The sequence below is a fragment of the Drosophila biarmipes genome, chromosome 3L, assembly GCF_025231255.1.
Source record: "Drosophila biarmipes strain raj3 chromosome 3L, RU_DBia_V1.1, whole genome shotgun sequence".
NCBI lineage: Eukaryota > Metazoa > Arthropoda > Insecta > Diptera > Drosophilidae > Drosophila > Drosophila biarmipes.
In genome coordinates, this window is record NC_066613.1 from 6,704,614 (window position 1) to 6,730,601 (window position 25,988).

At 41.2% G+C, this 25,988-nt stretch overlaps 2 protein-coding genes across 5 annotated transcripts; both read left to right on the top strand.

The window, feature by feature from the left end:
• The first annotated feature begins 21 nt into the window (after positions 1-21).
• On the top strand, positions 22-5,860 carry LOC108035937 (ecto-NOX disulfide-thiol exchanger 1). 2 transcript variants are annotated; one of them, XM_017111730.3, is made up of 7 exons: positions 24-119; positions 397-975; positions 1,031-1,756; positions 3,004-3,110; positions 4,221-4,340; positions 4,409-5,029; positions 5,179-5,860. In XM_017111730.3, exons 1-7 carry the CDS (start codon positions 116-118, stop codon positions 5,440-5,442), a joined length of 2,421 nt encoding a protein of 806 aa, XP_016967219.1. In that variant the 5' UTR covers positions 24-115; the 3' UTR covers positions 5,443-5,860. The 2 variants fall into 2 exon arrangements, with proteins under 2 accessions (XP_016967220.1, XP_016967219.1); XM_017111731.3 differs by lacking the exons at positions 3,004-3,110; positions 4,409-5,029; positions 5,179-5,860 and having other exon boundaries at positions 22-119.
• A 1,477-nt stretch (positions 5,861-7,337) lies between these two features.
• LOC108035910 (facilitated trehalose transporter Tret1) lies at positions 7,338-25,963 on the top strand. 3 transcript variants are annotated; one of them, XM_017111679.3, is made up of 5 exons: positions 7,338-7,670; positions 15,023-15,060; positions 23,049-23,669; positions 24,235-24,486; positions 24,551-25,963. In XM_017111679.3, exons 3-5 carry the CDS (start codon positions 23,073-23,075, stop codon positions 25,115-25,117), a joined length of 1,416 nt encoding a protein of 471 aa, XP_016967168.1. In that variant the 5' UTR covers positions 7,338-7,670; positions 15,023-15,060; positions 23,049-23,072; the 3' UTR covers positions 25,118-25,963. The 3 variants fall into 3 exon arrangements, with proteins under 3 accessions (XP_016967168.1, XP_016967170.1, XP_016967166.1); XM_017111681.3 differs by lacking the exon at positions 15,023-15,060; XM_017111677.3 differs by lacking the exons at positions 7,338-7,670; positions 15,023-15,060 and adding an exon at positions 17,929-18,535.
• Positions 25,964-25,988: the final 25 nt, after the last annotated feature.

A 25,988-nucleotide genomic window follows, 5' to 3' on the forward strand; every position in this document is an offset into this window, starting at 1 on the left:
CTGGTGCCATCGATAGTTATCGAAGGTTGACCAGTTCGCGGAAACTCTCCTCTCTAGAAGGAATTATTTTTTTTACCTCACGACTACCTGCCGTACAATTATTGGGGGCGTTAATATGCGTAAGTGATAAGATAATGAGATAAAAAGCTCTCAAAGTGTGTAGCAAAACAAGGGGAAGCCAGGACATCCCATGGAAAAGTCGGGGTTAGCAGAACTTGTGTTCTTTTGACTTTTATCAGCGGGGGACTTACGCCATTTTGGAGCCCTGCCACCCCCCGTTTTCTGGGCCTATCGAAAATTGGGGTCCTCAGCTGATTGGCTCTTTTGTTTTGCTACCGGCTTCGTATTGGGGCTTCCCTTGTTGACCTAACTTACGATATATGTAATCGCTTGCAGTACCGCTCTTTGGGACCATGCCGAACGGCGTAAGTTTGCCAAATCACCCGAATTTCCTCAACCAACTGGCGGCTGCCATTTCCACGGCGGCCTCGTCCACATCGGTCGTGGGAAATCCCTCGTCGCCGCCCAAACAAAATCAGAATAAGATGGCCAAGCCCCAACAGCAACCGCAGGGAATTGCGCCAATGGATCTGGAGAATGAGAACGAGCACTCCGCGGATGTGAGCTCTACGACGGCCCACAAGGAGCCCAAATTGCAGGCCGCCTCCTCATCGCTTTCTCTGCCGGATTCGGCGCAACTATACCTGAATGGCTTGATGCACACGCCTCCGGGCTATCTGTATTTTCCGGCTGCCCAGGCGGGTGGGGCCCCTGCCGCGGGAAATGCACCCTCGACAGGAGGATCCACAGCAGCCGCCACGGGAGGTAGCGCCGCCAATGCCCAGATGCTAATGGATCCCACGGCCATGATGGCAGCAGCCATGCAGCAGATGCAACAAATGCACTACGCAGCGGCAGCAGCAGCGGGAATGACCACAGAAGCTGGAGCAGGACTGGAAGCAGCTCCCAGTGCGGGTAAGGAATCCAGTCACAGAAAGTCCGTGATATCTCTAGAAAAACCTTTTCTAAGATGGCGTTACACCGGCTGGCCTCAAGGAGGTGATCAAGACCAAGAACTGCATCCTGTTCCCTCCCAACCCGAATGCCCCACCACCCACCATAAGGGAGCGACCACCAGGTTGCCGGACCGTGTTTGTGGGTGGGCTTCCAGAGAACATTACCGAGGAAGTGATCCGTGAGATTTTCGAGTCGTGCGGAGAGATCACCACGCTACGCATGTCAAAGAAGAACTTCTGCCACATTCGCTACCGCCAGGAGGGGGCAATAGACAGAGCCATCTACCTATCCGGCTATAGGTTGCGTATATCGGCTCTGAATGAACCACCCAACTTTGGCCGCCTGCATGTGGACTATGCACAGGCACGGGATGATCAGTACGATTACGAGTGCCGGCAGAGGCAGCATCAGAGGGAACAGCGGCATCGGGAGCGCATGTCGATGGACAGGATGCGATCGCAGTCACCGCCACCAATACCGCACTACACGGATCACGAGGCCACAGCCGTGGCAGAGCACTTGCGCACCAACGAGACCTTCGTAAAGGCCATCCAGACGATCACTGCCTGGTTGGAGCGTGGAGATTGCACCAAGAGGAACGCCAATGTTTTCTATTCGATGATACAGAGCACCCACGCCCATGTACGAAGGCTCCATGCTGACAAACTGCAACTGGAGGAGGATCTCAAAAAGGCCAGAGACAGTTACCGCAACCAAATGGGCACCATGTCCACGCAATGTAAGTGCTCCGGCCTTCAAGGCGGAAGATCAGCTTTCTTAGCTCTAGTCTAGACGGGAATCTAGGTGCCGCTCCCACTTTGAAATCCTATTTTTCTGTTTTGGTTGCGCCCGGGTTAGCCTTTTAGCGTCTGTATATCTGAACAATCTACCAGCGTACTATACAACCACAAACACCTACACTCAAACACACCATTCCCACCCAACACACTCTTTAGCAAATCTAGTCATCGAATTATTAAATGCCAAACTCCACACAAGATACCGTCTAAAATTTGCTCGCCAATAGTCGGAGAAGCAAGACCAAAGAGTCCAAGCAGGATCAGGTAAAGACCAGCCAAAGAGTACGAAGAACAAAGCCGCCGCACGGTGCGAGGGTTATTGAAAGAGGCGACCATCGAAGCGTTCTTGAGCGTTATGTTCAAATTATCACGGAATCAAACATTCCCGTAGCTGTTTAAAAGTTAAAAGTTAATCTTTACTAGAACAGATAAAAAGTTAATTGAGTTTAAATACTTCATTATAATAGACTTACTAAACCACTGCTAACCGGAAATCATTAAGGATCTGCATTCCGTGCTAACTAAATTATTCAGTAAATCATCTTGCCGCACCATACATCTCTTTACTATGATAAAACCAAATCAAATCAGTTTGATTCCTTGATTAAAATTAAAAATGTACAATTTCAATCAGGCGTATCCTTATCATAATTCATTAAAAAACGATGTGGTCATTTGTAAGTCGACTACCGATTGCACCACGTTGATTGCCTACTTCACTGGATCGCTCCACTGTGCGGCTGATTCTCACTCATTCCACTGTGTCTCGACACCACCACAAAAGTCCTAACTCTAATTTGGCCCAAAGGTTTGTAAGCCGCAAGCAGAGAGCAAATTTAAGCAACCCAATGGAACAGTAAAGGAAAACTCTTCCTTTGTAGACCCAAAACTGTCAGACTCGGACGAATGTAAAGATAGGTAATCACGCTGTTGTATTCTCTCTAGATTGTACCTACATAATATATCAACCATAAATAACCGTAACTATTTTACATAAATAATTGCTATGCGAGGGTATCTCCTGTAGTTTAATTAAATTTTTCATTTCTCACTCATTTGATTCGCAAAGAAAAAGTCTAGTTTGACAAAGGTGAAGAGCAAAACTGAAAACCAATCAAGAACAAAAAACAAAAAATACCCTCTGTCCTCCCTTAATATTATTATATATTATTGCATTATTGTTCAGTCACTCAGATTGAAAAAGTGTTCAATGCCGCTAGTCACAAGAAGGTTTGGGACCATTTCACCAAAGCCCAAAGAAAAAACATCGATCAATGGAAGAAGTTAGCCACGGTACGTACTAAAATGTTCAAATAATCAAATACGAACAACCTCAAAGATGTTGCAAATGTGTATAAAAACCAAATGTCATTACTCCAATAATTTTGATTCACTATTGTATCTCTCGATTTCATTGTTGGTGTTCTTATTATATTTGACGAGTTGCCGTAGTTGGTTACCCATTTACTAACCCGTCTTTGTGTTATCAGTTTCAGTCAGCATGTCGCCCATATAATCATAACGTACGATTCCATTGCTGACGCTTATGGTTGCTAATTGCCCTTTATTAATTGTTAATTTCCCATCTTTTTCCTGTGCATTAACCCTTTATTTAGTGCTTGTACGTATGATTATCAAATTCCCATGTCTGTTGTGATTTCACCTAACAAATCGATAATACCGATGTATTTGCAAGCTAAAGTGTTATTATCAATTAACTTATGTAGAGTAAGAAATACGAACGGATTATCGGAACGGAAACTGTTTAAAAATAAATCCAATACATTTTTTTTAAACAATTTCCTGTTTATAATCCCTTAAGTCTCTTTCCATCAGGTCTTTTCACGTTTATAGCTTTCGCTCTCGGTGTGTAATGCTTTAGTCTATCTCTTCTTGGCTTTGAAGTATCATTTTCTTGTATTATCTAATTTTAACTAAGCATTTGCATAACATTTTCGATGAGCTTTAAAATCTTTAAACTAAACTTTAGCCGAGTGTCCACAAACTTTCTGTTTCTATTAGAAATTTAAAGTCATGGGAAATGTTGAAGGCTTGATGGGCACTCAGTGAAATCGATTGGTTGTGGTAAATAGCAAAACGAAGAACTAAAATACATTGCTGCTGAGAAACATAATTTTTGCAACAAATACAAATTAATTATTAATAGCAAAATGAAATTAATCAAAACAAATTCTAAAACTTTTTGAAAATGTGGCGAGGTAAGTAAGCGGACCAGAACAGTGTCGTAAGACAGGAAACAAATTTGATGCATTCTTTAAATACACAAATTTTAGAGCTAGGCTATAGATTTATAATCTTGTAAGCAATGGAACTGAAACCAAAGAATCCCTTTTACCTAATAGAAATGGTAATTAATTAGAGTCCTTTTCGCATGCCATGCAGGAACTTCGAACTGTCCAGATCACCGACGATGATGAAATGGAAATATCCGACGATGAGCGTGACTACGACAGACGAGGACCCAGCTCCAAGCGAATGCGCTACGACAGTGAGGGTTTAAAGGTAAGAAAGTATTTATTAACAGTTATTAACAGTTTAAATTAAGTATTATATACTATTCGAATTCTTAGGACGAGAACGACTCCCTCCGCTGTCAGCTGGAGGCCATAAGACACGAGATGACTCTGGAGCGCAGTGATTATGTCCAGCGTGAGAAACAAATAAAGGTGCTCCAAGAAACTATTCGCAACATGCAAACTCAGCTGCTGCAGACGAAGCTGCGCGAACAGAAGGACACCAAGGTCATTGAGCAGCTGGAGCGGAATCTCAAGGAAGCCGGCGTAAAGCAACTTCTCCTGAAGACCAAGATCAAGGAAACTGCGGACAAGTTGAAGGACAAAGAGGCCAACAGTACCGGTGCCTCGAATGCGTCTAACGCCTCAAATCTTGACTACAGCAGTGGAGATTCGTGCGGTCGAGAAGATACGGAGATCACACCTCACCAAAAGCAGCCAGAACCGGAAATAATTGATATCGATAAGGTGGACGATGACGTAACTATCATCATAGAGCACCAAAGCGGTGTGGTGGAGATTCACGAAATCGAGGACGATGAAAAGCTGGAACCTGCACTACATTCGGCGGGAAAAGAAGCAACGCAGTCAATTATAGAAAGTATTTCAAAGTCGAATGGTGAGGAGACTATAAATAAAATCAGCGGGGAGAAGACACCGACGTCGCCCGAAAAAGAGGTTGGTGGAAGAAAAACAAATTTAACTAATATTGTTTATAATGACAAGAACACAAATTCAATGAATTTGTATTTACATTGGTCATTAGTTTTTACCAATTTTATAAAGTTGAATGTGGTAATCTTGACCCTTTATCTTCTTTATTGCAGGACACATTCAAGTCCCTGGCCATGTCAGAGGCCAAGATTATAGCTCTTGCCTCCGCCTATCTGGTGCTTCATCCCCATGGCGTTGATATTGCCAACATAGCCAGTTATTTAAGCGGAATGCTGTGCACTAATGCTGCCCCCAATAATCATGATGATCTTGCCAATATACTCAGAAAGTACACAAACCTCTTCAAGCCGGATCAGGCCAAGTGGAGGTTCTGCGGCTTCAATGAACCCACGGATTCTCAGTCGGAGTCAAAGTGAGGTGGAGGGTGTGAAACGAAGACTCGAATAGGATGACAATTGAATGCTTTAATTATGTTACAACTATATCATAATGCATAGCGAGTAAGAGGGAAGAAAAGTGAAATGTTAACCAATGAAGAGGCGCAAGTTTTCGATGCAATCACAATATAATGAGACCAGTTCCAGTTTTAAGGGCAAGTACTCGTAGTTAACTCTATCGGAAGAAAGACACCACAAACTAACTACCGTTTCAATTATTTAAATAACTCAACCTAAAGAATATGTATACACTTAAGCTAAATGAATTCAATATATACAAATATATATACATACATCAATATTTTAAATAATAAATAAGCTGAGAGGCCGAATGTCGTGTTGCTTATGTTGAACAAGAAGCGAAAGAATGGAACCAAATAAATTTTATGCTAAACTACGTGCGATTTACTTTTATTCCTAAAAAGGGGGACACGAAACTCAAATTTTGTCATATTTATGTGAGGAAATAAAGTTTTATTCCAAATAACACTTAGTCACAAATTGGAAATATATTATTCGCTAAAATAAACATTTCTAATGTTACCTTGTGTAATAAGAGGTTTAGTTTTGTTTCAATGCATATCAAATTGATTTTCTAACAAATTGCTTTGAAAAAGAAATCACATTTTTAAAAATATTAATTTAATTGGATTCGTACTATTTTAGTAGTAATTTCGGAAAATATTCTACTTTTTTATATGTGAGGCCCACATAACATAGCCCTTGGTATATTGAGAATGCTACTTGAGATTAAAAAAACAAAGTGTTATCAATTCGATTAATGGAAAAATAAGGGATCAATCGGATTTCCATATGTATTTTTGATTTTTACTTTCATTTTTGGTTACACAACTGGATTTAAATTTAACTTAATTTATTTTATAACTTCAAGTCATTATCAGACTTCCTGAATCAGAAGCTTACATGGTATGTTTATTCAAATCGAAAGTACTGCATGAAATTTCATTAATTTTAATGTTCAATTCTTTTTTTTTACAGTAAAGGGAAGGAAGTTATAAATGTTTAGACATTAGACCGACATACTTATAACATAAAAAAAGAGTACCCTTTATAATTTTGATCTGTCATTATCCTTAATGATGAAATCTGCTCTGATGCTGCAGTAAACTTCAAAATATTACGCGAAAAGCTTACGTTGCTTGCGTAAGCCGTAATTAAGTGCGCGAAAGAAGCTGCGCGTCCTCTGCCAAGGACAATGCCCAACAGCATCCTGCATCCCTCCGTTCTTTAACCCCTCCTCCCACGCATTTTGCACCAGCGCTTCGGTGACGTGATGAAATTCCCTAGTCTGTCTTCGAATTTCCCTAATATTTGTGACGTCAATGTGGCGTTTATCGAATTTAAGCGCGTTCGGGAATTAAGCATTAACCGTGACCACAACAACAAATTTACCGAGAGATGAAAGTACAGCAACAACAACCAGAGCAGGGGGAGATGCCAGAGAGAATAAGAACATGAGCGTAAATTTCCCAAAGCAAGAACAAAGTACTAGACTACACTTGAAAAAAATTCTGCCTATTTTCCTATTTTTAAGTAATGTGTATATTATTGGGGCTTGGAAACAAAACCTACTAAAAAGTAAAAAAATAATTGTAATGTAGTGTACAAAAATAAAAATTTTAAAATGCCTTTATCTTTATAGAAAATTTTTTGATTTTTTCATTAAAGCGTGTTTAGTAGAATACGCTTTTTCGGTTTTACTAGTTTTAATAGAATTACCCAAATGTGTAACATCTTAGAACTAAGTACCATATTCTCCCCGTGTATCGGTGCGTTCCAAGTGCTTTTCTGCCGCTCTGCCACTACCACTGCCACTGCCAACGTCGACGTCGATGAGGGAGGCCCGTCTGTATCAGCTCTATCAGTCGTTTTTGCGAATCCGAGGCGCGCAGTTCTGTTCCAGAAAGCCGGAGGAGGACTCCATCCGAGTAACCACTGATTTCGTACCCATGTCCATGTAACGGTGCTGTTCAGCGTGTGTTTTTTGTGCGTGAATGTGAACTGTAATTTCGTCTGCCGCTGTATATTTTAATATAATTACGTGCACTTTCTTTGTGCAAAATACGAAACGGGAAACGGTCAAAAGAAAAGAGCACTCTCCTTTCCCGCTCTTTCGAAGGACAACTCAAGTTCACGAGTTGGGAAGCTGCGAGGCAACAACAAAGCACGTGCTTGATTTTTCGGCGGTAAGTTTGAGTTTCACCCGGCTCTTAAACACAGTTTAAGAGACACTGATTTTCCAAGAAGTGAAATAAAACATGAAAAAACGCATAACAATGTGATAAATTAGCGGGTAGGGTGAAAATCTAGAAAAAAATATTTGAAAATAATTGGAGAACTTTGTAGAATACAAGCAAATTAACATGAAAATCGAGTGGGAAAAAAAAGTAAAGTTTTTCCACCATCTAAAAATATTTGAAAATGAGTTCTCGAATATTATGTGACGCAAATCTGCAATTGACCGTTATGAGTATTTATTTTTAGAATATTAATATTGCTTCTTAATCTTGTCACGAGAAATTGAAAATCAAACAATATCACACAGATTAGCAACCGAATAGAAAACATTTGGAAAACTTGTTGAACATTTGGAAGAATTGTTTTGACGTCAAAGTTTAAACCGAAAATGTTCTAATGAGCGTCAACCATAAAAAAATTTTTTGCTTGCGCACAAAAAAGAGTATAGTGGGGAAGAGCTCAATACTTTTTGAATAGGTATCATAAGTGGAAAGACAAACAGCGCCAAAATGGCACAAATTCATAACAGAAAAAAGGGGAGGTGAGTTATTTTTAAGCCGCTTTTCAGTTCTGTTTTGTGTCAAAGGGTTAAGCTGAAAGTAGTGCGCTCAGTCAATCAGTGCATTCCACTCGTCGGGAAAAGGGGAGCACTTGAGGAGTAGATGTCAGGGGTTGGAGTCCCCTGTCTCAGCACTTCCCCCTTGAATGTTTTGACAGTCAACAATGATTAATTAGGGACCGCACCATGCGTTTCGGAACTGAACTCTGTATGAAGAACCCACTGGAGAACATGCTATTGCGATTCGATGGGGGAAAGCTTTGTGCTGAGCTAAGCGTAAATTTGATGAGACACTGGAACGTGCCAAATGTCAGCATGGGCTATAAACAAATTCGATTGATAAAATTCACGATCTACACTTGTTTATGGCATGATCCCACTCTGTTCGAGCTGAATTCCCGAACATAAGTTTCCCAACCGCAAAGTACTTCCAGGTATCTACCCAGCAATCTGGAAAAACCCCCGGCAAACCTTTCTGTTTCAGTTCCACATAAGTAATACGAATTCTGTTTTCAAATGGGAAGCGGTATTCTAAAGTTGAAAAACAGTCACGTACTTTGGGGACTGGGGGGACTTTATTTACCCGAAATAAAAGCATTATCCGTCTATTTTACTAGAACTTTTTTAGATCAGTAATAGGACCGATAGAAACAACGTCATTGCTGATAACTAGATGGGACTGATTGTGTGGGCTTACGTGCACTTTAACTTGCAGACCCTGATCCAAAAAAGGCAGTTAGTTCTCAAGTTGTGCGGTGAAATTCAAAAGAAATAAGTGTGGTACATTTTTTATCGAAGTTTATCAAAGGTTCTCGCGCATTACTTGGAAAATACCAGTATTATGGTTTCTCTTACATTCAATATTAAACTACGACATTTTCGGAACTAACTTTAATACAAAATATTATTTTGGATTGCAACTGTTTTCAAACCACTTGTATGAAATAATAAGCTTATCTCTAAATGGTATCCATATTCTTATTTGTTTGTTCGCTTAGGAACTGGAGCTTATTGAATAATAAGTGAACCATAGAAAATAGAAAGAAAATGTTAGTTTTGCGTACACTACCATCCCTTTTCGCCGCTTTTACTTTTCGAAAACAAACTCGGCAGTTCATTAAAGTCAATTCATTGCATTATTTTACGAGGTAGTTGCTTATCCGCAAAAACACATTTTAGCAGTTGCACAGCTTACACAAATCCAATTTACTCGGCCTAGTCCAAGGGTAAACTAGGTATTTACAATTTACTCCATTGGGGATTCCTTTCCGGCGAAATGGAGATGCTATCCCAAAACGACAGCCTCAATTTGCATATCGAAAATTGGCGGGGACTCGAGATTTTCCCCAGCCACAATAAACGCAGGCAGTAACGGGAAAAATTAACATCACGTGTCGCGACAGGTAATTGACAGGGGGCGGTGTGGGCGCAGTGGGCTGAGGGTGGGTTGTAATTCAATAGAAGCATTGTGACGTCAGGGCACTGGGGCGTTTCACCTGCGAAATGTAAACAAACTGCAGTGACCCACACATAGATACGATTTCGAGGTACAGATACGTTCCGGCGGCCTTGGCCATGTTGACTCATTTGTGTGATTGGCTTTTAATCAATGAAAGGTGTCGACAACTATTTGCAGAACGAAAGTGAAAGACAACATTTCTCTGTCAAGTTCAATCAGCTAATCTCGCATTTCCCCCACAAACAAATATCTATAGTTTGTTTGTCGCCTTCAAATCAACGCACTGGGTAAAAGTAGCTAAATATAATGCGTCAGAATTTTGTGTGACGTCAAGTTGGGAAGTCAAAGGCGCATAAAATGTTGGCGACACCCACACATGGGCTGGGAAAATCTGAGATATTTTCCTGCATCCAAACAAGAAAAAAAATTCTCAGCAGAGAGGAATTTATTGCTAGAAATATTTATAGACTGCTAGCTGGTATGTGTATCAATATATAAGCACCGTTTCCAATTCATAAATAATTTACATATCAAAAACCGAGCCCCCTCGTTAATAGATATATCTATTCCTGTAGAATCCCAATGTGTACCCTCAACACATTCGAAAAGAGTTCAATACCTTGCTCGTGTTTTTAATTTTACAACTCTGACACGTTTATGTACGGGAGTGGATCAACGATCTCTGTTGTTAAGTGCAGTGCCGAAATTCCGTTCACGTCTCAGAAATTAAAATCAACTTTTAATATGAATGAAACAGCTTAGAGTATTTTGAAGTTCATCCTACTTAACTGTTAATTACTCTCAGCTCACTTAGCTTAAAGAATTTCTGGTTTGCAAAGGTGTTTAACATGTAAGCAACACTTTTTCATTACGTGTGAGCATTTGAGTTATTCACCTGGAAAATTGTTTATTTTGATATTTAATATTCGCTATGCACAGTTTGAACTTTGTAAATACCAAGTTCGTCTTTCCTTTTACGGAAGTTTTGGGTTTTCCGCCATTTCGGGGAGAATACTAATCAGTTCTCGGCCAGACTCGGAACGTCAGCAAATAGTTTTCCTCCCCCTAAACTGCCCCAACAAAAACAATCAGTCAATCAGCTGCACTGACGTTGATGAATGCTTTTCAATTCACTTTTTTATGGGACTGCCCAGATACGCACTGACATATCAGATTGCCCATAGTATTTGGCTCACAATTAAACGAACGGAAGTGGATCATTAAATGCGCGATTAGACGGTGCAAAAATAAGTGCAAATGTGAAATTTTAATTTCCCGCTATAAATGTCACTTAAACTTTGCTTTCGCCTAATCTTTAGGAACCTAATCCTAATAGGGTGTGTCGTAAAAATAATAATTGCTCAAAATAGTGACAATTCAAAGTACTTTTGCCATACTTTCCTATTGATAAAAATACTTGCTTTTGCTCTCATTTACAAAAAAACAGAAACCAACCTTCATAAGCTCAACTCTCTTTTCTCCATACTTAACGCCTCCTGTAACGATACTACATTCATTTCGGATGTATTTATAAATGCACATCTGTTTTCTTGGATCTCGTAACGGGGTGGGCTCATTATCGTTGCAGCTAAACTCGTTATTGTGTCGGTTCTTTTCAAAAGAATCTTTGTTCTTCCCACTCCGCCTCTAATTAATTGAACGACAGGAAATGCGGAAATCGATGGTGGCGGCAGTTATATTTAAAGGCGGTTATTTTGGGGATCCGTTTGATTCGGACTTCGACAGTTCAACCTGGAGACAAACAATTTCAAAAACAAAACTATTATTTCCAACCTTGGACTTAAGTTCATTTTGATTAGAGATTTCCGTAGGCGGAGGCGTTAAATATTTAATAAAATTTTAAACTGTGCTCTGGAATATTTCGGCGAGCCTTCTGTGTGGTCTTGACTCCTTATCAATGTTTCCAAGTGTCACATAATTCAGAATATTATTTGTCGTTCGACTCAAAATGTATTGTGTTTATTCTCACATTTCCCTTATCAGGAAAGAAAACACACGACAAACTGCCGAAGCAGGTTCTATCCACACGCGCCAGGCAGCAGATAGTAAATCAAAGAGAACGACTATAATTTCCAAGACGCTTCCAGTAATCTTTCACTTACCATAGCTCAGATTGGAATAATTGAAATTACAGTTCCAGGAATGTAATGGCAGGCGATTAAATGAACGTTCAAATGGGGCAAATATTGGCGGGCGCAATCGAAAACACTTACCACGAATGCTATCTTGTTTATCCATCGCCACAGTTGATAGTAGCTTGTTGGATTGTGCAATTCGACATTAATGGGCTAGGCAAGAGACATATCAGAGGTATCTGCAATATCCTTCAGCGATAAGTTGAACAGCAGTAAAATAGGAGTGATAAGAGTTCTTTGATATGGGGAATCGGCTTTGGATTTTGAAATACAATACTAAATTGACACAAATTAGGCCACTTTATTCGAGTGCGTTGTAAACGACAAAGCTAAAGTGCGAAAGGGGTGATAAGGTCCGTGACTAAAGTGTGCAAATAATGCATGGAAATCTAATAAACACTTGTGAGACACATTAAATGTAATGGGGATCTCGGGGCGCCTTATCATTGTTTGAGTAGAGTACTATTCAGATGCAGCTACCGTACAGCCCCTTATCAACAGTAGCACTTGGGACGGCTGGGACCTTGGGACCGGGATTCGCCATCGGTAGAGCTTTCAACATTTTCCAACCACTAGGATCCCAGCACGAGTAGTCGGCGAACTGATGGGAGGAAATGTGCCCACCCGGCAGAAAAAATGTGTGCAATTATATGTTAATAATGTGTTTTTCTTGGCGTCGCCCAGTACGAGATGTCGTTCCACTTGGACTGATAATCCCAGTGATCCCACGGCGAATGCACTCGCCTCAGGCTCGCGCCTCTTCCTCCGTCGACAAGTGATTGACCTTCCCGCCTGTTTTGGGGCTCGTCCCCAAGAGCCAGCCCACGTCAGTACGGGCCCACCATTTCGCCTATAAATAACAATCAAATCTACAAGTGGTCACCAGATTATGTCACCCGCAGCAAGGCGATGAGAACTCTGTGAGGACTATCGCACTTCTTGCCGTGCCTCATTACGCTAATCAACCGCGAAGACTTTGAACTTGTGCCGGCCAAGAACACAGCTCGTCGACCTAGCACTTCACGGTTGACCAATGCCCATCGACTGGGCAAAGCCAACGCCTAATAGTACGACCATGGCAGTCCAATTCTTAGGCCACAGTTATTGCTTTGAGTCGGGCTCTGAAGATAGACTATCGCAGTTCGCAGTTCTCCGAATGGAGGGAGGACGAGGTATTGTTGTTTTCAATGAAGTTCAAAGATAGAGCGCGGGGAATTTGGCGTGGTAATCACAAGTATTGATAACGACGATCTTGGCGAATTAAAAGCAGTGAAAGTTGATAAGCTATAACTTTTATTTTGAACGTGCACTCGTACTTTGCAGTGCTGATATATGCGCAACGAAATTGAAAGCTTAGTCCTTAGTAAGGTCTTACTAAAACTCATATCTTGGTAGTCAAGAGATCTACAATATTAAGTTCTATTAAATTTCTTGTTTCCACTATCAACATGTTATGATCGAAGCGGAAAATTATAAGTATTACACGATGTGCTTCCTATTAGTCACAGCCAGTACTGCGGTATCCATTAAACTGTCAAATCTTATCGCGTTAAGCTATATCTTTGGTGCGACTTTCCTCGCAATGTTGTTTTCCATTATCTGAGCGCAAGCAGATCATAAAGATTTCTTTTAATCAAAGTAAAGTGCGCTCAATTGGCACTAATAAATTCCCAGGGCCCGCGGGCCTACCTAGCCGCGATGCCCAGATACTTTAAATATTTTCGCTTTTTACTGAATTTAATAAGGAAATCTCTAGTTAAGGTTGCGCTGCGTGTGGGTATTGCGGCGATTCTGTGGGGGTATGATCGGCGCCAGTTCTTCATTCGAGCCGGGCTATTTTTATGGCGACCCTTGTCATATTTATAGCTCTACGAGCCGTCAATCAAATATTTGGGGCCCGAGCATGTACACATGGACCCAGGCCCCGATTGATCGATCTATAATGCGCTCGACCTGCGATTTGTGGCTGCACATAAATACTTCGGAGCTCAACCTGAACCATATCTGCAATGGTGTGATAAGGATATCCGTTGGATCGTAAAACCATTGGGCAGTCAAAATACATCGTGGGTGACATAACTGCGATAAGGTGGTGCGATTACCCCAATGGCCGATACCCAATACCCCTGTGGGATCCCATATCGCCACGCTGCAGCTTCATGTCTGCCCGAATTTTCATGGTGATAAGGATATGCGATAAAAGCACCCCCCACATGTCAAACCACACCTTTTTTTCCTCTGTCTGCCAGATTGTCTGACTCACATGAACAATTTGATCGATGGTTATAGCCATCCAATACCTTTTTGGTCATAAATTGGGAATGTATTTGGGGGCAGATAAGAACTGTGCATCGAGGAGATTAAATGAGCCCTGACAAATATTTATGGGTTAAGGTTTTTGAAAGCTTATCAAGAAACTGTTAGAATAATTTAAGGACCTTTATTGGATGGTCAGACCTGTACACTTATTTAGGAAGTGAGATAATGGTATTACAAACGCCTTCATCAAAGAGTTTTATTAACTGGTTTATTTTATGCTGACATATAAACCAAAAATACAAACAAAAACAAGCTGCTTGGGGTATTTTATGATTCATTCCCACCAAAACAAAGCCCCCAAAATCAACAAGTGTTTCTAGAATTTCCTCTCCGATAAAGTCTAAATATTTCTACATTTTTGTTTGACTTTTATCTACAGTTTTGTGTTCCCAATAGGAATGCACAGTTTGAGAGTTATTGTCATAAGGTAAAATATAGGAGTAAAGCTTTTCAGTGAGGAAAGCTTTTGATTGGTACAAGGTTTTTGTCCGTTGGGCAATATATTCAATCCGTTTTAAAATAATATTCTACGATTAGGATAATGTATAAGAGATAACTGATCAGTCATTTATGTTTTACCCTAACATTTAATTTTAAAACAAATGTATGGGGTTATTTTGTCAAAACTAAAAATTTGTATAAATACATTGATTTTGGGACAAAAAAAAACAATTACTTATACTGGAAACGTTATTACTATTGGTACAATTCATTATTCGGTTAACCATTATGACTGCAAGATTAAATGCACCTTAAATTCTACAATTAACCCTAATCTCATTTGGAAAATAACATTTTTTATTGCAGGAACCTCACTTTTTATTCTCAATCTGTGATCGTTAACTGTGAGTAAACAAAGAACACTCGTTTAACAGTAAAATATATACATATGATATATTTAATTATTTATTCTGTATAAGCTAGACATTGACCTACTATTAAGATTTAATTTTACTGCAAGAAAAATTTTAATTACGACAAGTATAGAGACATAGATTGTTGAACCAATTTCACCAGTTTCCCGGGAAATTGCCCGTCCTTGTGCAAGAACAAGGCACCACAGTTGTGGCCCAAAATGTATCTATAGATACAATCACCTTGAGGTCGTCATCGAGGACGAATTATTGATTTTGGGCCCTGCCTTCGGGTGGTAGCCTAGAATTTATCAAATTCGGAGCTATTTACATCATGTTGGCCCTGTCACAAGTTCAAATGTAGGTCGTTGTTGAGAAAATAAAAACAATGCAATGGATTTGACTTGCGGGTGATTATGGTGGGTCAGCAGAAATATGTGGTGGCTGCACTTGAACCACACAACCGAATCGCGTGATTTTCGTGCGCCAACAGCAAGCAGAGCCACTGCAGAGAAAATAAAATATTTCCACTTTTCGCCAGGCAAATAGACGTGAAAGTATTATACACATTCGTTTAGCTTTCTTTGCATGCGAGGGGCCCGCTCTGCACTACAGATACAGCTCGTTCTGATTGGTCGAGATTTTGGGGCTTGGCTTCTGTGACGTCACACGGCGCACGCCCCTCCGCACAGCGATATATCTATCCGTCAGATACACGGCTGCGTGCCATGACGTAGCTGCTGACGCAGTAGAACTCATGTGGCCAACAACGAATCGCAGGGCCTATGTCAACTTGGCCCAGTGCTAATAAGCTTTCTGTTGCATAACGCCGGTATTTTATCATTTCGTCGACTCGCCTCGCCCTTTTGGCATTTTCTCTGTGTAATTAGTGTGTATAGTGTATGGCGAGCAGTGCGTGTTCTAGGTGTATATACAGATACTTCTGTAGATGCAGATACTTCTGTATCCATGAAAACGCTTTCGCAGCAGGCTAGCCTGCTTTTAGGCGCTCTGCGAGCCTGTTCCAAGCGTGGAGCGTGCCAAATGTTTGGTTGTGTTCCAGTCCCGCCATGAGCTGCGTTAGCGCCCCCGGGGGCCAGTGGGGGGATAATGGCGCCGGGGACAAGGTTAAGGGCGTTTGCCGAGCGTGTACACAAAACGATATCAGGGCTGCGATGGAACACGCTCGTAATGACCATCTTTTAGATACACTGTGAGTGCGGAGGAAAACTTTTTAAGTTTAAGAACGATAAAGATTATATCATTTTATTTTTTTTTATTTTCTGATCCGAGATTAGGAAAGGATTTCAAAATGTAAAAAAATATATAAATATTAAAAACATCTTTTATTTTGTATTTTTTACCTTTATTTTAAAATGCATATAACCTGTACATCAAGCTTTAAAGCTTATTAATATCAACCACGTGTTTGAATTAATTATAAAGCGTGAAAAGCATTTCTCATAAACATTTAATACCTGAGAGGTCTCAATATAAATTCCTGCTCCATAAAAGTAATTTCACGTGCTTAATAATAAACCATTTGTATGCACCAAACTTCCATACATTGCCTTCGAGAAATGGTTTCGGGCTCTCACTTATTTCGATATGAGACTGTTTTCTCATTATCTGACCCACTTGTGGCTTGAAGAGGTGTCTTGTTTATTGAAAAGTCCCAAGGCGAGGGAATGCCTTTCTACATCCACTATGAGCCCACCATAAGAGGCAATCCATTATGCTCGGTGGCGGTCGCATTTTCTGGCCGCACAACAAACGTGATCCATTGAACGTACTCGCAGCTAGGCAAACAGTATTCCCCGCCTGGCCAAACGGAATTGGAAATGATAATGGAAATTCTACAAATTGTATCTATAGGAACTTGTGAGGGTGGAGAGACGCACTCTGTTCGGCTGCCTTTACTTCTGTATAATCTTTCTGTGCATACGGAAGTACAGTAAGCAAAATGACACGTCGGAGAACCATATAGTATAGCCCTATTATAATTTCCTTCTTTGTAGTTCTGCGATCTGATAAACAAATTGGATGGTAAATCTGTTAGATATTCTCGTTTGATTGGATACGTTAAATGCGACCATTAATCGATTTTGGTATAATGTTGTCATGTTTACATAAATTAAATTCATTGGAAAATTTGCAAAATATCTTGAAGCTTAATTTAGTTTTTCAAACCAAGAACATAAATTTTGATCATCATTATTTTGTTATTGAATTTATATTTGTATTCGCCAAAATTTTTAAAGAAAAGTATGATTTTGCGTACAGTCGTAGTTTTATCAATGCTCCCTTGCTGAGGCACTTAGTACGCATTATGAAATTGTCCTTCGGAAAGCTAAAACTTTCCACTGCGAAGGGCATGCGGTAAATTCGAAGATCAATTGCAGATGCATAAATTTGCATTGCCTTTACTCAAGGCAAAGGCAGAGGGCACTCATCGAAATTTAGGAGCTGGTGTGGTGTGCAGCAGAAGTTGCATCCACTTCCACACGCCGCGTTGAATGCAATTTCGAGCAGAACGACGGCCGACGATCCGAAATAAAATCTGGGCGAACGGAGGCGCCTGCAATTCCAGTTTGGGTTTTGCAGCCAAGAGTCAATAGCCTCGTATGGGTATGGTCTTCACCCCGTCCTCGCCCATTCAGCGCCCATAGTCGCTGGAGAGCGGGACCAGTTCCCGAGGCCCACCTCCCAAGAGCCAAGTCCCAAGAGCCGGAGAGCGGGCAAGAGCGTCGAAGTGGGAGAAGCCGAGAATTCGGGGAACTGGGAGAGCGGCGAGTCCACATAGAGCCCGGCGGAGGCCTTTTCATTGTTTGGCGCGCCATTTGCTAGCCAGCATTCGTTGCGTGCGGTTAAGATACAAAGATACTCGCGAGTGCCACTGGGGAAACTGCGAGGAAGCCATCCGATACATATCCAAAATATATATCTTAAAAATACCAAACCATATCTGATTTGGCTGATTGGAAGTGCAAAGAAACGCCAAAAGAATCTTTTTGGCCAGCAACATGTTTGATTGTTGATGCGCATGCGCCCTGAAGTATTCTATGCTACGTGGGTGGCCGACGTGTTAAAGGACAAAACGCCAGTCAGAGGACATTTATCAGGCGTTGACGTACAAGTTACTCAACATTACCTTATTGCCAAGCCGAGTGCAGTGAAAAGTGAAAGAAAAGCGGGCGAAGTTCGACGGAAAATCACCGAAGAATATAGAAAACATATCCCCATCGTACCTCCGTAACCCTACCGAAGTTTACATAATCCCTTCGACATGTCCACCGCATCGTCGAGCAACTCCAGCGGCGAGGAGCCGCACAAGAAGTCCGGCTCCAACAACGAGGAGAGCTCCCACCTGCTGGAATCCGCCGAAAATGGAGCCAAGTACGGCTCCAGGCAAGCGGTCAAAATCGTCAAGGCCAGCGATAATGGACGCACCAACTCCACCCCACATGTAGGCAAAAATACGCAGGTTTTCATAGATGTAAACACTGAGAAAAACCAGCCAATTTTAAAGTAAAAAAATAATTAAGGGGTATTCAATGATAAACTTCTGGTACCTAAGAAGTACTCTAAATAGATTTAAGAAGTCCCAAATTGATGACTAATTCTTCACCTCTTCCTCCCAGTGTTTACATAAGTTAAGCTAATTTACCGGGTCCAGATGGCTAGCCAAGTTAATACATCTTTTTCGATGTTGACCTTGGCGGAAGCCGCGGCGAAAGTCCAATTAACGCAGTGTGAAAAACGAGACAGGAAATCAAATTTGATAAGCAACAAATTAGAGATACCCTGTAGGGTATATACATACACTTATTGTAAATAGTAGGAGAATACTCACAGAATTATTAAATTATGGATCTTCTTGAAAGGGAGAGCACTCAAAAACCTTCTTTTTTAAGATATTTACCCTGAAGTAGCAAACAATCTGAGCTGTTTGTAAAGTAAATGCGTAGCTAAGAGCGGAAAGATGTTGCCGCGAAAAAGATACGAGATATAAATAGTTTACCGGGCAATTATCAGGCAGAAATGTGTATTGTTCACTCCAAAAGCTATCTCTATCAAACAAACCCCAACAGCGAAACGAGAGTATAATAATTTTTTCCTACGCCAGTTCAAATACCTTTCAAACATTACTTCCGCTTTACATATTTTGAACGATAAGCAATTATAGCACGATATGTTTTTCGTTTTTAATGCTTTTTATCTTAAGTTCAGTACGTTTTCCTACTACGGAGCTTAGCCTTCATTGATGGATCGCGCAGCTTATCAACCTAATGAGTCCCGAAGCCGGTGTGGAAACTTTCTATTTTTGTTTGGTTTTTATGTCGGACAAGGTCGCAAGAGCAGAAACAAGACTACGGAACACAAGTCATTATCTATGGGAAAGTCGATCTAAAGAAAAATGTGATAAGTGGGCACTTCAAAAATAGGGGCGTATCCCCAAAAGAGAAATAATTTTTATAACAATGAGCATGATACGGATTTGTTTTCGATAAACCACTCATAAATGATAATTCCAGCTGACAAATTCAATTGAATCTCGTTCCACTGAGTGCCCAAAATGAGTCAACAATTTGTGGGTGTTTATCTAAGTAAAATCAACACACGCACGAAATCGTTTAAAATGCTCTACCTTATGCGGTTACTGAAATACGCACAACAGCAACTTTTAATGAGCCCCATTGAATTCATTTTAAAAGGCGACCCAAAAAACCAACGAAAACTTGATCAGTTCCATAACAAAGGGTGGCACCTACTTTGAATATCAATGAGTTACCCAAAATGGTTAAAAAGATTATAAAGCCATCGAGCTGTTGTCACTTTCATTGGCCAACGTCAAAGTCACCAAAATGAGCCATTATTAAAACTGCTATGCGTGCTAAGGTTTTTTATAATTAGGGATTACTTACATGAGATTGAACCATATATAATATATTAATTTTGAGCTACATTTTATACTTTTATAATAAAATAGCAGACAAGGGAAAACCCGTTCATGTTTTACTAATTCAAATTCCACCTAAAATGACCAAAGAATTTTTCCCTTATGTGGAAATATTTTTTTAACTTTAAATGGCATAAAAAGTGCTTTAGAAAATGCGATTGGAATGCATACAATTCCTCTTATGCAAATGTTATTGCTAACAGCCCGGGATTATTGTACATAAATTAACCTGGGCCACTCAATAATTATGAAGTATTGCAACTTATGCTTCTGTTACAGCGAACCAGTTTAGTGGAATGCCACGGGGCTCCCAGAAATACGCCGCTTATGGCGCGCACTGTTGCGCCTGCCGCTGACATTGAAACGAACTTGGACCTCCGCCGCGCAGCGCTCGTCCTCCGAATGGGGGTGGGGGTGGGTTCTAGACCGATTCCTAGAGCTGCCTTTAACTGGCAGTAATGCTAAATTTAGATACAGGGCGACGGGCAGCCAATGGATTGACCACATTAGCCGCAGACGGAACTCAAACGAACCGAGGCACAGAATCGAGGCAGATATCGATTTCAGTCGTTTCAGACGCGATTGGAACGCTTCGTTTGCTCTCCACTGGCAATCTGGAGGTGTGTCCCAGTCGACCCCAGTAAACGACAGTAATGTGTGGGCGTACGCCCAGCTCCACTACACATGGAATTCCCCTTCTCCAGCTGCAATCTCGGCTTGCATTTTCACGGAAGTGATTTGTTCTCTACTCCTTGCTTGCGCGTGGGCCGAGATTGGCAATGGCACTTTGAGTGGGCTCTGTCGGTGGGCGGCAACACTTGGGACATGTCGAGAAATTGGCGAAGAGAAAATGGCCATAAATTGCCCATATGCGCCATGCGAAACGGCTTTGACACCGGTATCCTGCTGTATGAAAGTGATAATTGCGAATCCCATTAAAATGTCCGTACTTTTAACTATGATCTGTTATAAAGTTGTCTACATTCTAGGCTTTAAGCCCCAGCAGAAGTGTTCAGATTTCTTACTGTACTACATGGAAAGAACTTTGCTTTTCACTAATCACAATCCGAACAGGCCCCTTTTTTCAAGCAAAAAGCACAAATCACGTATTGCACGTGCGATAAGTGAAAGAATAGAAAATTGATACTTCAATTTCGTTGTCAACTGCGAAACAATTTAAACGCAGAATTATACTGCATTGGTTGTGTAGAACCAATTAATATGTGAATCGGTTCAACAGTAATTGTTGTACATGAATTTCTAGTACTAAAAAAGCATACTTCTGCAAACTAACACTGTGGACATATTTAGAGCTTGTTGTCAAAGGTCAAGTTCTTTCAAATACTAACCAGCTATTCGAAACACACCTCTTTTATGCCCACGCAATACAGCACATATCGCATATCATAGGCCATTTTTCGGTTCTGTTTATAAACATGGAAATATCTTTGAAAAGCTTGCGATAAACACAGCTCTGATACAGCCGGCTAAATATTCTCGTACACGTTCATAGCAGGAATTTTGGCAATTTGCTGATTAGGCACGCGATAGCCCCAGCTATATAAAGCATATATTATATACCGATTCTACAGTAATTTATGGCCCATCGAACGGAAGTCAATGAGTACGCCTAACGAGGTGGTCAGATATAGTTAATTGGCGCTGCTTGAGTGATCCCGACGCCTTGAAGGGGCTAAAATAAGAAGGATTGATATGTATAAGGAGAATGGAACCGAGTGAGAGGCTACTACTCATGGGTGACTTTGGTAACTCAGCTGCAAACACAACTTAAATAATTTTAATCACTCTTGATAATAATCGGACTCTGTGTGTGCACTTACTCGTTTAATTAGGTAATTTCCATTCATCTAATCTCCACCGTATCTTCAGCATTATCAGCCTGTGCTTATAGGTACAACAAGTTTCATTGATCAAGTGCCGGCCCTAAAACGTTCAAGTGGAAACTCATGAACATAATCATAGTACTTTGCGGCTCAATCTTATTGAATCCCGCTATTTGGGACTCTCACAGTCTTAAGTCTGGGCTCTAAGCGGCATCCCAACTTCAAATATTCCCACAGGTTCCGCAGGGGCCTTAAGGTATTTTCCTGTCCGAGGCATAAAGATCCGACCCACCCGGCGTGTGAATGATATCGGTTAGCGGGTGTGCGTGAACTTGGATCCCTTTGGGGGCTACTTCTGTTTATGAGACCGGTAGGTATAATGAAATAATGAAGCACTTGAGCACAATCGGAAAGAGCAGAGCATAGCCCGAACTTTTTGGGGCTGGGAGAGTGCAATAAATATGGGTGCGCGGGTTTGAATGAAGGCCCACTATCGGTCCGCCAATAAATGTCCTAATCACTGGGCGGGGGGTTGTGCCTTATCACTAGCCAAGCCATGATAATAATTGTAGGTAGCAATAGCTGGCCCTCAGTCTAAGTCAGTTGGTCAGAGCAGAACGAACTAATTAATAGCCATCTCTAAATACATAGCTGGGTAACATTTTAAAGGATATATTTTCAAGTTTAATTTGTGGTTTACCAAAACAGTGGTGAAGACTTTTCTAAAAAGACTCAAGTGCAATATTAAGTACCCTTTATGAGCGTCCATAGCATTGGTTGGCTTAAACCTCCAAACTGAGACGTACTTTTTAGAAAATATTTTGAACAAATAATTGAAGAGTGTTTTATGAGTACATTGTGCCCTTTTTCATTCCAAAATAAGTCAAATATAAGATGAAGTTCCGCATCTAAGCAGGAATGGAAATCCATTACCTCATTAACTAAAATTCCTTGCTGAAAAAGTAACTATTTATATAATATTTTGACAAAATATTTACAAAGTGTTTTTTGAGAACAGTGTGTGAGCAAGAGCAGAGCAAGTCATATTACATATAGAATAAATAGTTTGAAACAAGAATAGTAATCGATTTCGCACAAATATTTACCAAAGTTAAATTGGCTCAAATACATTTATTATTGGAAAGTGCCTTATTAAATCTTCGTATCCTTTGCAGGATCAGGAGAACTTACTCGGCAACATGGTGCACACGTCTACGTCGAACAATTCCCGGAAGGTAACGCAGTATGTGGCCGCCTTGGCAGCTGCTGGTGGCGCCCTGGCCTGCGGTACCGTCTTGGGCTGGACCTCCCCGGCCGAAACGGAGATAGTGGAACTCGGCAAAGGATACAGTTTCACCGTCGATAAGGACCAGTTCTCGTGGGTCGGATCGGCCATGACCTTGGGTGCCGCCTGCGTGTGCATTCCCATTGGATTCCTCATCAACCTGATTGGCCGGAAGTGGACCATGTTGTTCCTGGTCCTGCCCTTTATCCTCGGCTGGGCCATGCTTATCTGGGCTGCTAATGTGGGCATGCTCTACGCCTCCCGTTTTATCCTGGGTATTGCCGGCGGCGCCTTCTGCGTGACCGCTCCCATGTACACGGGTGAGATTGCCCAAAAGGAAATTCGCGGAACGCTGGGCAGCTACTTCCAGCTGATGATAACCATTGGTATCCTCTTCGTCTACGCCGTCGGAGCCGGAGTGGACATCTTCTGGGTGAGCGTCATCTGCGGCCTGCTGCCCCTGATCTTCGGTGCCATCTTCTTCTTCATGCCGGAATCGCCTACCTATTTGGTAAGTTAACAAATTTTTAAAGAAGTTCAATTTAGTTAAGGAAACATTAAAAACTCCAATTTTTTTAAGTTTATTGAAGTTTAAAGGCATTTAAAAAGTTGTTTTTAATATTGTTTTTTATTTGTTTTATTTATACATTTTTTATTCATTTCAAATCAAAAACCATACCGCGTAGTGTATAGTTATTTTATGGGGCATTAGAGAAAATAGATTATAATCTATTGATCAGATACAATCTGTTAGTCAATCAAAAACTTATCTTGGGAATTTTATATCTTTAAGATATGAAGAGCACCATCAAGATTAGAAATTTCCACTTGATTGTAATGCAGCGAGACTTTGAACAAAATCCCCATCTTTATCATTTGCGTAAATCGAGAATGTTTCATGAGGACTATACTTATATATTATGTCGCTTTTAAAAGGCATACAATCTGTTGATCAGATATAATCCGCCAGTCAATCAAGAATTTATCTTGGGAAACCCGACTAGTATCGCCATCAAAATAATAATTTCCTGCTTACTGTAGTAAAATTTGACTTATCTGCAAATCCCCACCGACAGGTTGCCAAAGATCGGTCGGAGAACGCCATCAAGTCCATTCAATGGCTGCGTGGCAAGGAGTACGACTACGAGCCAGAACTCGCGGAGCTGCGTGAAAACGATCGGGAAACCAAGGCGAACAAGGTCAATGTGTGGGCTGCTCTGAACCGCCCCGTCACCCGCAAGGCTTTGGCCATCAGCATGGGTCTTATGTTCTTCCAGCAGGTGTGCGGCATCAACGCTGTTATTTTTTACGCATCGAGGATCTTCTTGGTGAGTCTATGGCTTCTGACTCTGAAACCAGTTTAACTAATTACCCCGCCTTCGTCCATTGCAGGAAGCCAACACTGGCATCGGAGCCCAGTGGGCATCGATCCTGATCGGCATCATGCAGGTGGTGGCCACCTTCGTGTCCACCCTGGTGGTGGACAAGCTGGGCCGTCGCATCCTGCTGCTGGCCTCCGGAATCGCCATGGCCCTGTCCACCACCGCCATCGGAGTGTACTTCTACCTGCAGAAGCAGGACCCGACCCAGGTGGTGAGTCTGGGCTGGCTCCCGGTGGCCAGTCTGTGCATCTTCATCATCATGTTCTCGATGGGCTACGGACCGGTGCCATGGCTGATGATGGGCGAGCTCTTCGCCACCGACATTAAGGGATTCGCAGGATCTCTGGCCGGAACCTCCAACTGGCTGCTAGCCTTCGTGGTGACCAAGACGTTCGTGAACCTGAACAACAGCCTGGGCATCGGCGGAACCTTCTGGCTTTTCGCCGGCCTGACGGTGCTGGGCGTGATATTTGTTTTCTTCGCTGTCCCGGAAACCAAGGGCAAGAGTCTCACTGAGATCCAGCAGGAGCTGGCTGGCAACCGGTCGACCCCTCAAGCCATTCCCGCGGAAAAGTAATCGGGGAAGCCCTAAACGCACACCGCAAACCGGAAGCCAAAAGGCGAACCGGAAATCACTGTTAACTTGCTGTTAATTTACGTTCGATTTAGGTTCGCGTTACGTGCAAGTCCTTTTGCGTTTTCGATGGATGAATTTGTTTATAGAATTTAATGTTCGCATAGATTTTCGGTTAGGCGTAGCGAGAGGTTCAGATTGTGAAGATAGAGATGTGGAAAATTGCAGCAAACTATTACTAAGAGTGAAGACTGAAGGTCAACTGCAGAAAAGCCGCGAGAATTTTTCTTTGCAGCCATAGAAAAGACAACAGCAATTTAAGAAAACACATATATACCTTTATATATATCCATAAAATGTATGTATGCCTATTTAGTGTTATTCTCTCAACCAACGAATTCGGTTTTAAAAAATTTTAAAGCATATTTGCATTTGCTCGGGGTTTTAAAGTGTTTGCAAGCATTTGTTCTATAATTCCTAATCTATTTGTACTATATGTGTGTCTATGTAAATGACCTATAAATATTAGTAGTTGTTTGTGTCTAAATTTCATTAAGTACTCAGTCGATTCACTTAGTATAGCCCGATTATGTTGTAAGCCGCGCCTTTCGCCAATATATTTATTTACGCAATGTTAGAGAGAGGAAGATGATTACATTTTATTTAATAAAACCAAAATATACACATTATATTTAATAATTTTACAACCGATATTTGAATTTAATTTTATAATCGCTGAAAGCTATAAAGAAATCCCCGTCTATCATTGTTAAACTTGCATATAGTATTTACGGAAAATTAAAACTACCGATAAAAATAAAATATATCAATATATTTAATATGTTGTAAGTGATCGTGTTTTATTTTTTGGGAT

What these genes read in the sequence shown, in the direction of transcription:
- LOC108035910 (XM_017111677.3), top strand. Translation starts at nt 18,356, where the DNA reads ATGTCCACCGCATCGTCGAGCAACTCCAGCGGCGAGGAGCCGCACAAG. An exon ending in GCACCAACTCCACCCCACAT is followed by an intron (nt 18,536 to 23,048) that starts GTAGGCAAAAAT and finishes TATCCTTTGCAG; the next exon opens with GATCAGGAGAACTTACTCGG. An exon ending in ACGCATCGAGGATCTTCTTG is followed by an intron (nt 24,487 to 24,550) that starts GTGAGTCTATGG and finishes CGTCCATTGCAG; the next exon opens with GAAGCCAACACTGGCATCGG.
- LOC108035937 (XM_017111730.3), top strand. An exon ending in GGAAGCAGCTCCCAGTGCGG is followed by an intron (nt 976 to 1,030) that starts GTAAGGAATCCA and finishes ACCTTTTCTAAG; the next exon opens with ATGGCGTTACACCGGCTGGC. An exon ending in CGACGTCGCCCGAAAAAGAG is followed by an intron (nt 5,030 to 5,178) that starts GTTGGTGGAAGA and finishes TCTTTATTGCAG; the next exon opens with GACACATTCAAGTCCCTGGC.